Source organism: Aegilops tauschii, chromosome 3, assembly GCF_002575655.3.
Source record: "Aegilops tauschii subsp. strangulata cultivar AL8/78 chromosome 3, Aet v6.0, whole genome shotgun sequence".
Taxonomy (NCBI): Eukaryota; Viridiplantae; Streptophyta; class Magnoliopsida; order Poales; family Poaceae; genus Aegilops; species Aegilops tauschii.
In genome coordinates, this window is record NC_053037.3 from 139,857,682 (window position 1) to 139,874,124 (window position 16,443).

The window sequence follows — 16,443 nt, forward strand, 5'->3', positions numbered from 1 at the left end:
GGCTAGCCGCTCTGGCCCGGACGTGGCCGTCGTCGTGTGACACGGCGACGAATCGCATGCTTCGCGACGTCCTCTACAAGCATCGGCGAGCATGCTGTTCGGGGCTCGGATGTGCCTGTTGCCGTGTGGCATGGCGACTTGGCGAGGTGGGAGCTGCCGTGGAGCACAGAGTGTCATAGCCAATGTGTTCATCCTACCGGCGGTTGCTACAACCTGATCTCCCAATGAACATGAGCGGCGAATGGCATCACATCGTAAGCATTGCTCCCTCCCTAGTCATCCCAGCGGCGCACAGAGGACACTGTGCATGGCCGGCCGCCTGGTTCGTTTTGTCCTCAACGACGCCACCGACGGCGCCCTTGTCTCTGTCGCCGTATTTGGGGAGGCGGCCGCAGCGAGGCTGACAAGAGTGCTCGACGGAGACGCTCCCGCTAAGCGCCAGCAACTCAATAGATCGACTGAAGGAACGTATTGGAATTTTGACTAAGTCGTTGTGTGATGGAGCTGTGTATCCATGCTTTACTATATTTCTCATCCAAACAAAGTATTGTATGTACTTACTTTACCAGAATAACTAACCAAAACCGGTTTTCCTAAAAATCCTATAGAAACTCATTTTCTAAAATCCCACATCTAATTCCCTGTATCCAGACAACCACTTAGGGATATTTGGTTATCAAAAAGATACAACTGAGAAATAACCCACTGAAGTAAGATATTTTTTTACATTACTTAAGTCAGTCTTATCGCCCTTAATCTCTCCCTAATAATAAAGCACGGATTGACTTTGTCGGGTTCACCGTCACAATACGCTTCTTCTTGTGAATTTACGCTTTCAATTTGAATTTAAAACATATATGCGAGGCGGTACTATTTCGGAAACCGTTTCATCCGTCGATTTTCGTGGTCACCAGCAGGCTCAACCGGCTGGGCCTCGACCTGAAGCGAGTACTTCCTTCGGGCCGCGTCCCTGTGGTTTTAGAAATCAACCCGCAGTCCACCGTAGCCCAAACATAAGTGTAAAAAATAGTTCGTACGCAGCCCTGACTCGCCCGTTGCTGAAATTGCTGCCCCGCACGAGGGTTTCTTCCGCCGCCGTGCCCCCATCCCTCCGCCGCCGCCGTCCCTCCACCCTGTGGTACCCGTCCTCGACCCGTGGTCACCAAATCTGGACGAGATCGGCAGGATCCGCCGCATGTCCCGCGACACCTAGCCGCAGCTGCTCGTCGTCCATGCGGGGAGCACGGACGAGCTGCTCGTCGACGTCCATCCCGCAGCCCCGCTGACAACCGTGCCCAGCCTCCTCGACAGCGCGCCTCTCCAACTTGCCGCATGGTATGTCTCCCCTGTTGCATAGATGATTGACAAGCACCGGCACCGCCAAGATCTGTTGACTTGACCCCTACCCCATCTCTGCAGTTGTCAATGATTAAATATTTCTGATTGCAGCCAAAATTTAGTAGGGGAAGGATGGATACCGCAAGGCTTTCATATGTGTTTTGATTTTTGCCGATAGGGATTTCTAATATTCTGACAAGAGTCAAACTAGCAATCGTGAAGATGGAGAATTCATGCAACTCCATCTTACTTCAACCCTCAGGTTTGTCTTTTCCCATCCTTAATCACATGTATTTTTTCGAGATTTATTAATCACATGTATGTGTTTCTACAATCTTGATCATGCATGAATAGAATTACTAGACGGAAGATGTTTGAAGTGCAAACTAATATAATGTTTAGGTTCAGATTTGGTGAGGAAGTGAGAACATGAACACATCAGAGATCAGACTCTATGCTCTGTAGCCAATCGCTTTTTTCATGTAATTATATTAAGAAAAGAGAAACCATAGCATGCAATGCCTACCAACCATCTGCTAATAAGCACCTTCCAGAGCTCCTGTGAATGTCTACTCCCAGCACACGGTCGCACTGTCATTGGGGCAGTCCTACAGTTTATAGATGGGGGCATGGGGCATAATTGCCCACTTAATACTATAGAAATAAATTAAGATTCCAGTTACTAATCTTTTGTGCATTATATCATAAAGCATAGACATCAGGTTTCAGTTTGACTCATGCATGAACAGATTCCCTATAGCTTCACTACACACATACTGCCACCACTGCGTACACCTCAGTACCCACGACTGGTCGATCAGGTGTCCACGAAGTACACAACGGGGAGCTCTCAGATTAACCTTAGGTTTCAAACTTCATGCCTGCACCTACCGCCCAGTTCTGGTTGCTCGAGATCACAGCCCGCACCTTGGCCCCCAGCCTGCGTGGAGGGATAGAGCAGTCTTGATCTAGAATTTCTTCCTGCGGTTGTGGGCCTTGTGGCAGCAGAATTTCAGTTTTTTCCGATTGTTGTTGGATCTTACAGTTGTAGTCCTTGAGCTCTATCTAAAGGTGTTTACATATACGTATGCATGCATTTTGATACCTAATCAGAATAGGTTTTTAGAATTAATTCATAGTTTGTTAACGAAATTGGTATACCATTGCAGCCATCTAATTGGTGGTATGGTGTGCTTCTGATGGTATTTCACGGCGTTTGTACCAGCAGCATAGTAAAAAACTCCCGTCAACACGGCTTATTTATCGTTTCTGGAGGGCCTCACAGATGAGCTATTCATCGGCGGCACCCTGCCAGTTATTTAGAGGATCTGCGGGAACAAATAAACAAGCAGAGCGTCATCAGTCAGGGACCAACATCCATGCCAACTGCCCAAGATGATTGCTAAGGCAATTAATATTCTCTCACAATCTTCAGCCACCATCTGATGTTAATTGATCTTGATCTTCCCCACTCGCCAATTCTGAAGACACTTCGGATCTCACATTAACTTCATTCAGTCTTTAAGAATAATCAAAGGTATGTTGTACAATAATTTTACAACTAAACAAACCTTCCAAATGTATCGATATCATTTTCACTAATATGCATAGTCTTCTGTTGGTAGAATAGACATATGGATCTCAAAGCTATGGATCATGCGCCCATACAAAAAAGGACAACTGACTAGATTGATGATACGTTATGGCAAGAAGGCTATATATTCATGGTATTCTTAACCCTACTCTTGACATTTTAACCGATGCCCATAGGAAACATAATTAGGCATTTTCAACTATCAAAGTTTCTTTCAGCATGCTTTCCATAATATATTGAAATTTGACAACAAAATTGTTTTCTGTGATGTTATGTAATCAATTCAGAGTGTGTAGAAGATGTTGTCCTGGTTGTGTAGAGTATGCGGTGCGTAGCTTCTTGTGTGTGTGTGTGTGCATATATGTTAATTGGTGGCTGTGCATATATGTTAATTGGTGGCTGGTGTGTGTGCAGGGTGCAAACGGGGCCAGTGAGTAGGCGGCGAGTATACTACGCCGAGAAGCGATACAGGGGCATGAATCTTGAGCCGGTGTGTGCAACGACCTGCGCTACTGCACTAATAGCCTTGACAGAGCACTAGGGCCGGCTCGACAGGGCATGCAGCCCGCCGGTGGACGCCTGAATGTGCGCGACGGAGATGAACCCCGCGTCGTCGCCTCTGTAGCCTGGACAGAGCTCCGCCAGTGCTCGTGATGAACCCCATGTATGTGCTGGTGATGGCGCTCTCCGTCTACTTTCTCCACCGGCTATCAGAGAGTAGAGATCACATTGTGGATTTGTGCTTTCTTCAGAGATGTGCTCCTGTCGTTGTTGGTTGTCAAATTTGTGATGCAATCCGTCCCTATGTCGATGTCTTAACCACTTCGTACTACCGCACAATTAGCAGAACAGAGCAGATGCCGCAGTTTACCCATTGATTTCTTGGAGTGATTCAAACCTAGGAAAGCCTGCTACTTGTGCAAGCAACAGGGTAAGAAGTTTCACTTTTCTTACTAATGCACCTCAATTTGTAAGGTTAGAACAATGTCAGATTACTTTATGTTGGTTTTCAAATTTCTACATATTCCTTTCTTACAGACTTTGCCTTCAAGCAATTATAATTATCTAGGTAGTATGGAAAGCAGGCAAATTATGTATCTATTTGGGTGTACTCGTGCTCTGCTATGTCAAATTGAGGAGAAATAATTATTTTATTCAACCATCCTATTTTTTATCTATAATGATGATCATTTTTCCATGTTGTGATCTTTGCTCCAGTTGTGCTAATACCATGTTTATCATGTTTACCATGTTTTATCTTAAAAATTGGCTTCTATTTTGTTTCTAACCTATATCTCAGCATGGTTACTTTCTCCAAACATGCTTTAGCTGCAGCATTGGTCAACTGGCTTGAGCACAGCTCACATGAGTCATCGCCAAATGACCCTTTTCTGAAATTCACTGAGAGAGGAGTTACTCCATGTCAGTATGTACATACAGATGCAAGCAATGGATAAACTCATGAAGACCATGTCTATTAGTCCTTCAATATTTTTTGGAATGAGATGACACGTTGTATGCCAGGTAACAAGCAACTAAAGCAAAGGAAAGAATGAGCCCCTGAACCCATGATGCATGGCGAAGGATCCAATATGTCAGGACCAATGAGGGAATTGCAGAGCTTCATATACATTTGCCTTCTTCAAGTGTCTAGATTACATGAAACATGTTTCTTCAAGTGTCTACACACTACAGGAAATAAGTTTCTTATGGAAGTAGTCAAACCTGGATACCAATTCATTGGAACCATTATATTCCTTATAGAAGTAATGCAATATATTCTCTCTCTTGTGCCTACTTGAAATACCGTTGTGGCTCTGTACTTTGCTTCTCATATTGCAAGGGTAACACATTGTATGCCTATTCTCTCTCTTAGCTGTAGCAAGGATGGAGCAGGAAAGTGTGGTGGACCTTCTAACATTCATATTGTACATGTACGAGCTATGGGCCATTATTGTTTATCATATGGATTGTAAATGTAGTGACACTGAAGTTTATATCATATCCGCAAATTTCTTTATTTTAAAAGCGATGATATACTGACACATTATGTTGATCTAAAAATCTGGTAGCCGTGACCTTGATATTCCCTGTAGAGCCAGCAAAAAATTAGAATAAAAAGGTTTATTAGAGAATTATTACAATTGGCGATTGAATGCAAGTGGCAGTGATTTTACATCTATGTGTGGGAACTTGATGAAAGATTACTTGCAAAGTATATATACAAGTGAAAAATAACATTTATTTAGATGAGCTATTACCCGAGCAGATATATTGTATTTCTAGCTGAAGTTAACATTGCTATGCTAAACTATTTCACTATGCAACAACTCCAGGGAAAGAAACATACATATAAGCCTAATCTTAAATGTATGGAAATGTTGAAGCTTCAATGCCGTGGTCCAGCTTTCGTGGAGGACTTGCACCATTTGGGACTTCTGTTGGATGAGGGGTTGGCCACGAACATAGCATAGGTCGACGGCGGGGAGGGGGTCTATGTTGGTGAAGAGGGTGACACTAGGAAGGAGGCCAATGGTGTGAAAGAGGGTGATGGAGGGAGGAGGACGACGGGAGGAGAGGGAGGCAATGGTGGGGCGACGACACAAATAGAATTGAGGTGGAGGGCTGGTGGCTGGATATTGGTGAGCTTGTGAGAATGGAACAATGGCGACGCCATCGATAGCGCTTCGTGGCGGACTTGTGATAAGGAAACAATCCAACGTAATGGATAGTGCTTCGACGGGGTTCATGAAAGTTCATGAAAATGGAGATACACAAGTAAGTGTAAAGCCAGTTGGCGATGGCACTGTCATCGTAAATATATTAAGCTCTGTGATTTCGACTTCACGAAGATAAGCTTCGGCAACTTCACCAAATTGTACTATGAGAGGCCTCTGATTCGTGTAGTTGGTGAAGCATGGCGTTGAAGGAGATCCGAACAACCCCTAAACTAAAATTGTGCTCTTGGACATCAACATATCAAACTGAAAAAAGACTGATTGATGCGCCTAAGCAGTCAATGGTTAAATAAAATTTTGTAGGTCTACCTCATGATACTATCCATGCATTCCATCTTTAAGAAGTCATTCAAGTAACTTAATCATTTGTTCGATTCGTTTAGCTGTATTGTCACCCGTAGCAACGCACGGGCATATTTAGTAAACATCAACTTATGAAATCAAAGCTAACGCTCCGGTTTTCCAGCCTTTCCAGAACCCATAAACATAGGCCAAACCGGTAGCCGCCGACCCGGTCCAGCTCCTCCACCCTGACATACCGGGTCCACCGTCAATACCAACCCTGACCCGTGCGCAAGCGCGTCGCCGTCGCGGAACCTAACCTTCCTCCCCTCTTCCTCTCCCCTCACGCCAGGACTCAACCCGACCCGCTGACACGTGGGCCTGGAACGGTGTTCCCTCCACCGTGGCCCCAGGCTACAGCGAGCGAGTGCGGCGGGCGTAGGAGCGCCAGCGCGGTGGGTCCCGGGACTCTGCCAACCCCCCGGGCCAAATAGATCGGTACGGCCACGCGTTCCCCTTCCCCTCTCGCAGTCTCGCCTCGCCTCCCCTCCGTCGCACCCGCGCACTCCGCCCGAGCTCCCACCCCACCCCGCCTCCTACGCCTCTCGCGGCGCCCCCAGCCTGGCCTCCGCCGGCGGCCATGGACACAGAGTACGGCACCTCCTCCCCGTTGCCGCCGCCGCCGCGATCGACCGGCGCCTCTGACTTTCGGTGGTTTGTTAACCTTTTCGTCGTTGGGTGATCGGCTTAGGGGTATTGTTCCCGTGCAGGTGCCGCGGGCCGCAGCAGGGGGGCTCGTCGTGCTGGGCGACGGGCGCGGCGGCTTGGAGTTCATCGCAGCAGAAGCGCCAGCGGTGCGAGGTAATTTCGCACGGTTCCTCGGGTTCCGTTCGTTCCGCATCCCCAGTTGATTTTGGTTTCCTCCGCACCGATCGCGGTGCGCGGCCTTGGAATTTTCGCGTGCCAAGTCCCTACGTTGCGCCCGAGGTGTCGCGTTTAGGGTTTTGTTCAGTCGGAATTGGGGTTTTTATGCGGTGAGAAGCCGCGATCTCGACGCTAGGGTTTCGAGTTTTGGGCGGAAATTTAGGAGGGTTTATAGGTCTTTATTGGGGTTAATTTCTTTATTAGGTCCGGGATTTGAGGGGTTTGTGGATGCGATCTTGGGGCGCCTACCCTTTGTCAGGTCGATTGATGCAATGCCGGTCATAATTGGCTTGAGGTCTATGACCAATTCGATTTGTTTGAAGATTTTAGGGGTGTCGGTGCCATCTGCATGCCTAATTAGTTCTGATCTTTGTTTGTTTCTTCTATTCTGATCGGCTTTTCTGTTATTTCTTATCTTATCTGTATGGTACGGATCATGAGGATGGGGTTTCCATTTAATTATGTCACAAACAATACTAATTAGACATCACAGAGTTAATTGCAGAATGAAGTACTCTGCTAGTTTTAGTCTCACCATACAACAGCATAATTACCTCTGTTTTCTACTGACATGTCACTATCTAACAGGGTTCTTCCAGCGACCAAGTTGGATCCAGCACAAGTGCTTCTGTGCAAATGACTGAATCAGAGCTACCAGATACTGATTACGTAGAAAATGAGGAAGAGGATTACTATATGGATGATGATGATGATGATTGTGATGATGACAACGGCGATGACTCTGAATATGAATTTGATGAAGCTGACTTTAATCAGCAGCTTGCTGATAAATTTGATGATTTAGATCTGCCTCCAGGTGTGGAGGCTACTGTACCATGGCTTCAGAAACTTGCAGCCAATGACGAGCAGGACGGAGCGTCAGATGAGTTAGTTGAGGATGAAATTACAAGGAAATATAAGGCATTTCAACAATTCTACACTGTTCAAAATTTCTCTGACCACCATTATGCTAATAAATCAGTGGGGAAGGTAATGTGTTGAATTATTTGATTTCACACATTATGCTCATTTTGTATACGAATCCCTTCTTATTTTATTTTATTCTTGCGGAGCGTGTGATACTTACGTCTTGTTCCATGTGCATATTATTTCAGACAAGCAGGGAATGGGCAAAGAGAATTCAACATGACTGGAAACTTTTAGAGAAAGATCTACCAGGTTAGCTGTTAACAACTCGGTTTCTCTCTTTAGTTTTCTGTAAGTTAACTATTCAGTTTTACCAATAATAAGTGGGACAAAGGTATATTCCACTTAAAATTTAACCTAGCACCTCCATAACACTCTGGCGAACTAGATTTTCTCTAGCCAACACAATTGGCTCTACTGCCTGCACGTGTCTTTTGTCATGTTCTTATGAGTGTCCGAGGTAGAAATTTAGGTTCTTGGGGCACACAAACCATAACCCCTTTAGCCTACTTAAGGCTCATAAAGGACATCAGTCTTTCAAGCTTATCTCGTAATATAATGCATGCATGGAGAGTTAATGTACATCTATTGACCTTGTTATTCAATTCTCCGTGCTGCACACTTAAGTATGTCTGCACAGGGTGCACAAGACCATCATCCCATCATTTGATAGAAGTATAATATTGTAATTTTAATGTGGCTTTCTCTATTTTATAGGTTTCTTAATTGTTTCATCTGATTAAACTACTTAAAAATGGATGTATTCATTGTTCTTGTGATATATTTACACACTTAGGATTATAATCTTAGTAGAACTGTCAATTTATGGAAGCATTCTACTTTATGCTCTAAGCTTATTAAGTATCTCTGTACAATCTTAAGATTTTGGAGTGAGTTCTGAAATCTATTAGATCTGGACTTATACTTAATCTAGTGTGGCTAAAACAATTCAGTGATTTGTTTGGCATCGGTTTTGCGTAGCTATGTACTGAATGACTAGTGAGGCTTAAATAGCATATTTGATTTCTAATGCCCAGTCAATGCTGTGAGCCCTAGAATCTTTCATCCAACAGTGGGGGCAATAACACCAAAATTATACATACATGAATTTGAGATCTGGATAAAGAATCAAATCCTACGGCTAATCGGCAGCTAAATTTACTCTATGAAATTTAGTTAATTCTCATTTGACTTAGCACTAGCAAACGGATTGATATTATGAAGTTGAGCAAGCTATGGCTTATTTATCGCACCTTTTCAGTATACTTTCTCAAATCAGAAGTATAAATTGTGAAAACTACTCTTTTTTGTAGCTTCTATCTTTGTCCGTGTTGCTGAAGATAGAATGGATCTTCTTAGGGCTGCGATTATTGGCCCTAAGGGAACACCCTATCATGATGGTCTCTTCTTCTTTGATGCACATTTTACCTCTAATTATCCTTCAGAGCCTCCGGTACGTAAGCTTCCAGCATTTCTCTTTATGTGATTAATTTTATCATTTTACTAAAATGCTTAACATTGATGGTGCTGCAGTTGGTGTATTACCATTCTGGAGGGCTTCGACTTAATCCGAACTTGTATAATTGTGGAAAAGTCTGCCTTAGCCTCCTTGGTACCTGGAGTGGTAGTGGTTGCGAGAAGTGGAACTCAGCTCACTCAACCATGCTGCAGGTGCTTGTGTCCATTCAGGCTCTCATTTTGAATGAGAAGCCATACTTCAATGAACCGGGATATGCAGGCTCTGCGAATACCGCAACTGGACAACAGCATTCTGTAGAGTATAACAAGAACACATTTCTGCACTCCTGTAGGACTATGCTGTATTCACTTAGAAGGCCTCCGGAGGTAATGTTTTGCTATATGTACCTACAGTTCTGGCTGTTAACGGGCAAAAACAAAATAATAGTCTCTCTCCTGTCCTTTTAATGCATGCTGAAACAAGAAACTTACTTGTGACATGCTAGACTATTAGAGATTTGCCCTTTTATTTCCTCCAATTTCTGGATCTTCCAGTGGTTTACTGCATTTGCTGCTGTTATATGCTTGAATATGCTATATGAAGGTTTGTTTTCATCATCAATGTTCTAAAACACGGTGGCCGGTATGCGCTTGGTCAGCCCCACCTTGTAGTGGATTTTTGGTGGGCCTTTGGGCTTGTTCCAGTTTAGGCCTAAATAAGCAGCCAGCCTTGTACATGATTACCTGAGTAATGCAATGCCTGGTTACTCATTTTTTCGTATTCTTAGTCGGCAAGGGCAGCTTGATACCTAGTATGCATACTTGACTGAATGAATGGAGTTTAAGAAAATTTTCAGTATGCAAAGACGGCCATCTATCTACAGAACAAAATGATAAGTACTAGAAGATAGGAATGTAGGATGTGACATGCCACAGCTTCTTTTTTGGACAGACCAAACATATTATAGATTTATAGCCAAGGGGAAGAACATGCAGGTTTGCTGAGTATTCCCTGATCCTGGTTTAATAGTATATATCCTGGTTCTGTTACTATAGAAAGAGGTCATTCTGATCCTGAATAACAGGAAGGTGCTTCCTATGTGATAAGTTTTAATTTAATTTTGCAAGATGACAGCCCTTATTTGTAATTAACAAACAGTTAAGTCACATAGAACTCTATTATCTACTGCTTTTTAGTAACCTTCCTTTGTTGTTGGCTCTACTTGCAGCACTTTGGAGACCTTGTCGCCGGCCACTTCCGGGAACGTGGACGCACCATTCTGGCAGCATGCAAACACTACCTAGAGGGTAACATGGTTGGATCGGAGGTCCCCGAAGAGGAAGAAGTGGAATACGACGGCACTGGAGCATCTAGCAGCAGCAGCAGCAGCAGTGTACCAAAGAAGCAAGAAGTGATGAGGGTGGATCCACTGGGTAGGCGCACTATGTTCATTGACAACCTCAAGACGCTGTTTGAAGATCTTCTGATGGAGTTCAACGTGAAGGGCGCTGACACTAGGAAGTTCCTGGAAGACAAGGTGAAGAAGAACCTGCCCGCAGCCTGAAGACTGCGGTAGGAGATAATTTGCCTGGTAATGGGGGTGATAGCTGCAGGCTCCGTAACTAGAAATAGGTAACAAGGTGGTGGTAGTAGTTTGCTTTCCTAAGTGCAGGGAAGGTTTTGTAGATAGTAGCGACTTTCAGTAATTGTTGGAACTCGAACTTATTCACCGGAGGAACGACCTGAATCAACCGAGTGCCGATTCTGACGGTACCGTATTCAAGTTAGGCATATATTATATTATATTATGCCTAAAGTGTATTTTGCATCTCGTAAGCCAGTTGCACAGTTGAATGCCCCCTGCTCCTGCTCATTGCACCAGTGCTGATGAGTGGATAATCAGTCGCTTGTTCCATAGAGCTACCTTGTCCTGGGATCTCTGAGCCGCAAGTTTTCTGGGACAATTGGATCCATGGGTTAGAGTTAGTTCGGGTCAGTTTGGACTCAACTAAACCCATGTAACGCCCGGATAATTAAGCTACAGTAATCCTATACTAATAATGCCATGTCATCATGATTACTGTTATTAAACTCATGATGTTTCAAACCCGCCCTTTATTCAAAATTCAAAATCAAGTCAAACTCAAAAGTTTTCAAATGTCTAAAATAAAATGTTCATAGTATGGCAAATATTCCATAACTAATTTAGGTGGTGAGGCAACACTTTTGGAAAGTATTTAAATGCCCTTTTGTGAATATAAAAGTGGTTGAAAACAATTATTAAATGCTTTTTAATTATTAAACAAATTTCAAACTATTTTAAATCCCTCCCCAAACTTTTGTGGCAATGCCTAAAGCTGCAATGTGATTTATGGACAAAGTTTCATATTACATAAAAGTCTTTTGCTATCTGAATTAGTTACAAGATAGAAAACTATAAAAAAAAAGATAAATGAAAAAGATAAACAGAAAAGAGACCCCCCTCTGCCTGGGCCTTAGCCCACCCAACTGCATGGCCCAACCAGGCCGGCCCACCCCCTCCTACTAGCCTCCCCCACCGCTAGCCTCCTCCTCCCTACTGTGCGAGCGACCGGGGCATGCGCCCGAGCTGTCCCCGTCCGACCCCCTCGCAGGCGCCGCTAGAGGGATAAGGCCGAGCCCCCCCCCCCCTCGGCCTCGTCAGCTCCCAGGATCTTTTCCCCCTCCCACTCGTGTTCGCTCCTCTCCTCGCTCCCTGCTCTCGATCTGGTCGAGCCCGACGCCGTCGTCGCCATGGCCTACGCCGTCCACGCGCCCACGGCCACCCCACCCCGAGCCCACGAGCCCCGTCTACCTCCGCTACGTCGTCTACGACCACGGGGTTGACCTCAACGCCTTCGTTTCCCGCGGATCGACTGCTTCTTCCTCCCCGCCGTCGGCGCTCCTTCGACGAATCCCTCGCCACTGCAGCTCCTAACCTCTCGACGGGCCTCCTTGTGCCTTCACGGTGAGCCCCCCCCCCCCCCCCCCCCCGCGCTCGTCTCCCCTCTCCTCTCTGTTCCGGAGTAGTACGCCGTCCGCCGTGCCTCGCTGTCGTGCGCCCGCGCGTGCTGCACCGCAGCCGCCGCACGGCCGCGACCACCCGATGCTGCTTGCTGCTGCTGTCGCCGGCGCTGCCACCGGCTGCCGCTCGCGCCTGTAGCCGCGGCTAGCCCTCGCCGTCGGCGCTTCCCGTGCTAGCCGCCCGCCTCCGGCCTCCTCTCCCGCGTCGCCCCTGGCCACCGTTCTCGGCGCCCGACCCGGTCGTCGTAGGCCGTCGACCGCACCCTGCACCTACCCCGCACACGCCGCTGCCCGCTGCTCCGCCCGCGAAACCTCCCCACTACGCCCCGTCGCGCCATGCCTCGCCCTGTGACCTCCCTCTCGCCGCCGCTGCTCTGCCACCCGTGCCGCTACCGCCCCTCTCGTATGCTGCTCCGGTCGGCCGTGCGCCGTGGGCGCCGGCCTCGCTGCGCCTTCCCGCTGGCCGCGCCCGAGGCCACTGTCGGGCGCCCGCAGCGCCCAGCGCCCGGTAGCCGCCCGTTTGGCCTGGGCCACTGGCGATGGGTCCCACGCCCCAATTAAAAAAGGATTTAAAATAATAATAATACATATAATTAATTAATTAGTTAATTAGGTTTAATTAAACTAATTAAAGTTAATTAGCCTAATAGCCTAATTAGACTAAATTAACTAGTTAGTTAACGAAACAGTCAATGACATAGGGGCCCCACGCCCTGTTGACCAGTCAAACTTTGACTGGTCAAATGGGACCCCCCTGGCCCACTTGTCAGCCTCTGTGTACAACCTGTGTACACAGGGCTGGGTACACCTAGCTTTTTCCTATTTATTTTTGAATTAATATTAAATTTCAAAATATTGCTAAAACTTTAGAAATTCATAGAAATCAACCCGTAACTCGGATGAAAAAGTTTTACACATGAAAGTTGCTCAGAATGACGAGACGAATCCGAATATGTGGTCCGTTCGTCTGCCACATGCCCCTAGCATAGCGAACATGCAACCTTTCCTCTCCGTTTCATCTGTCCGAAAATATCAAACTTCGGGAAAACTTTCCCGGATGTTCTCCCCCTTCGCCGGTATCGTGTAGCTTTGCGTTAGAGCACGCCTAGCGCTGCTTATTGCCTGTCATGCATCTGTTTGCTCTGTATTTACTGTTTCTTCCCCCCTCTTCTCTCCGGTAGACCCCGAGACCGATGCCGATGCCGCTGTGATCGACTACGTCGACGATGACCCCTCCTTCTCGCCTGAGCAACCATGCAAGCCCCCCCCTTTGATCATCCCGATATCGCCCATTCCATTCTCTCATGCTTGCATTAGATTTTGCTACTGTTATTGTTTGCTCCTATTCTGATGCATAGCCTGCTTTTGTAACTTGCTTATTGTTACCTACCTGCTTATCCTAAACTGCTTAGTATAGGTTGGTTAGTGATCCATCAGTGACCCCCACCTTGTCCTTGTTGCCCCTGCTTCATCATCGACGACTCGATCAACGTGATTGACGACCAGAGCCCGACACCTCACATCACATCACGCCCCTTTTGTTGCTCGACTCTGCAGAGCTACTATCAAGTGTCGAGGGTGATCCCTCATAACGCACTCCTGATGATAATTCTGTAGTGTAGCTATTCGGTCGTGGTCATCGAGGGTGATTTCCTCTTTCACCATTCCCGATACGGCTCTGTCGTGCAACACCTCAAGTGTGAACCTCGAGGGTGGTCCCTCTTACGTTCACCTTGATGATTACATTGAGTGGAATCCACAGGGGGTGATTCCTCGGGTTTTCCCCTTGATATCTGGACAGACGGTTACCTTGACTTTACTTGAGGCCCTTGGGAAAGTCGGGCGGGCCCGGAGAGCACCCGCAAGATGGTTACGAGGCACGGCCGGGCCGGCAGGCCGCCCCCGAGTGGGCTGGGCTAGCCGTTGCAGTATTTCCTTGAGACGGGGCGACGGGGTCACATTGTCGTGAGTCTCTGCTCGTCTCCGCAAGCTAATAATACACTATGGTTTGGGTATTTGTTCTGAGTTGGCCTTTGGCCTTTACGCACTAACCACCACGTGAGAATAGTTATGGGCCTCGACGTCGCAATATCAGCCGAAGCTTTGTCAGACGTCCAGTTCAGCATTGCGGCACGGTTGGGCCGGCACCATCCATGTAGAGGTAGAGCCTGGACCCGCAAAGCGCAACGACCCGGAGTGCAACGGGTGATGGGCCCAGACCCCGGAGTGCTTAGGATGTAGACCGGCGGGGACCTCTCTGCTGAGCCTAGGTAGGGCTACGACGTGTTGATCTTCCGAGGCCGGGCATTGACCCCAGAAAGGTGTGTCCGGCCAGAGTAATCAAGCGTGTTGGAAAACGTGGTGCACCCCTGCAGAGAAGATTATCTATTAATTGTCATGTCCACGGTAACAGACGTTCAAACTTATATCCTAATCTATTACAACTAGAAATGGATACTTGAGATATGTTGCTCCGGGATTGCTTTCTCGCAGGGAGTCGAGGAAGGATCTCTGGGCCTTAATGTTACAACATGCTTGTTAATTAAACTGCTATTCTTTACTCTTCTACATGCTGCAAGATGCTTGGAGCTGCTTGAAGATGCTAGTCTTCGATAGGCTAGGCCTTCCCCTCTATTCTGGCTTTCTGCAGTTTAGTCCACAGATACAACCCTTCCATTTGATACAATGCATACTTAGTATAGATCTGATGCTTGCGAGTACTTTGGATGAGTACTCACGGTTGCTTTGCTACCCCTTTTCCCCCTTTCTTCTTCTTTCCGGTTGATGCAACCAGATGGTGGAACCCTGGAGCCAGATGCCATTGCCGATGGATACTGCTACTTGGAGACCGCCGCCGACCAGGAGTAGTTAGGAGGTCCCAGGCAGGAGGCCTTGCCTCTTCGATCATTGATGTTTGTGTTTGCCTTCTTAAGGTAGTCTTGTCTAACTTTATGTCTGTACTCAGATATTGTTGCTTCCGTCGACTCTTGTGTATCGAGCTATGTATTCGAGCCCTCGAGGCCCCTGGCTTGTAATATGGAGCTTGTATGACTTTCATTTGTGTCTAGAGTTGTGTTGTGATATCTTCCCGTGAGTCCCTGATCTTGATCGTACACGTTTGCGTGTATGATTAGTGTACGGTCGAGTCGGGGGCGTCACAAGTTGGTATCAGAGCCGACTGCCTGTAGGAACCCCCCTTTCCAACTCCTTGGCCGAAGTTGAGTCTAGTCTTTCAAAAACTATTTTACTAACATGGCTGTGTGGCTTATGGGCCCACGTCGCCAATTGGGTGGTATTAGGATCTTTTACTCCTCGTCTATACTCTGGAACTCTGACCTCTCTTCTATTCGGGTTAAACGATTTTGCTAAAACTAACATTAGGATCTCGTGATCACATCCATCCGGAGATTTGTATTATCCCTTTCTCGAATTGAGGGCAAAGTTCTGCTTCACAATGTTCACTAACCACAGGATCCTCATATCGAGGGCACCATGCGTCGTCAATTTCAAATACCTCGCTCCAGAGGTTTTCCCTGACGTTGATGTAGCCTTTGCTATGTCCCGTTGTAGTATCCTTCCATTGATGCATGCATGCTGCCTAGTAAGTCTAGTATGTTTCTCTTGTGCGAACTCATATGAACAACATGTGATTGGCTCTATATATGTATCAGTATGTCTTCCATGACTACTGCTTTGTACATACTGTGCCTTTGCTCGTTGTCCAAGATACGTCATGAATGACTCCATACGCTTGCTCCAACCTTTACTGAACTACCCCCTGTTGCATTTAAGCAGGATGTTTAGACCCACTGGTCATGACCGTGGTGGCGACAATCCACCATCGCCCGAATACATGGCAGGAATAACACATCAATTGAGCTGAATCGCCAGTTTATGGATACGTAACGGCTCAGTTCACACGCCCCAATATGAATCAGCAACCAACCCCAGTAACCCTGCAAGACTTTGCGCGTCTCAACCCTGTCATCTACCACATCTCAACTCAGCCCCTTGATGCTGATGAATGGCTCTGTGACATCACTTACGAGTTGGAGTCTGCTTATGTAGCCCCTGCCAACTATGTCACCTTTGCGGCTTATTACCTAAAAGGTCCCGCTGCTCAATAGTGGGATAGCCAC

At 46.7% G+C, this 16,443-nt stretch overlaps 1 protein-coding gene and 2 long non-coding RNA genes across 3 annotated transcripts; all 3 read left to right on the forward strand.

Annotated features, from left to right (window-relative positions):
• The first annotated feature begins 1,009 nt into the window (after nt 1-1,009).
• LOC120976559 (uncharacterized) lies at nt 1,010-3,633 on the forward strand. The gene is made up of 5 exons (XR_012204473.1): nt 1,010-1,335; nt 1,450-1,600; nt 2,508-2,875; nt 2,969-3,065; nt 3,347-3,633. It is a non-coding gene; the product is annotated as an uncharacterized lncRNA (long non-coding RNA).
• A 2-nt stretch (nt 3,634-3,635) lies between these two features.
• On the forward strand, nt 3,636-4,477 carry LOC141042309 (uncharacterized). The gene is made up of 2 exons (XR_012204474.1): nt 3,636-3,863; nt 4,233-4,477. It is a non-coding gene; the product is annotated as an uncharacterized lncRNA (long non-coding RNA).
• Nucleotides 4,478-6,445: 1,968 nt separating this feature from the next.
• On the forward strand, nt 6,446-11,116 carry LOC109768423 (putative ubiquitin-conjugating enzyme E2 38). Its single transcript, XM_020327147.4, has 7 exons — nt 6,446-6,603; nt 6,723-6,813; nt 7,465-7,866; nt 7,992-8,055; nt 9,117-9,256; nt 9,337-9,648; nt 10,491-11,116. The coding sequence occupies exons 1-7, from the start codon at nt 6,593-6,595 to the stop codon at nt 10,824-10,826; spliced, it is 1,356 nt and encodes a 451-aa protein (XP_020182736.1). The 5' UTR covers nt 6,446-6,592; the 3' UTR covers nt 10,827-11,116.
• Nucleotides 11,117-16,443: the final 5,327 nt, after the last annotated feature.

What these genes read in the sequence shown, in the direction of transcription:
- LOC109768423 (XM_020327147.4), top strand. An exon ending in AGAAGCGCCAGCGGTGCGAG is followed by an intron (nt 6,814 to 7,464) that starts GTAATTTCGCAC and finishes ACTATCTAACAG; the next exon opens with GGTTCTTCCAGCGACCAAGT. An exon ending in CACTTAGAAGGCCTCCGGAG is followed by an intron (nt 9,649 to 10,490) that starts GTAATGTTTTGC and finishes CTCTACTTGCAG; the next exon opens with CACTTTGGAGACCTTGTCGC.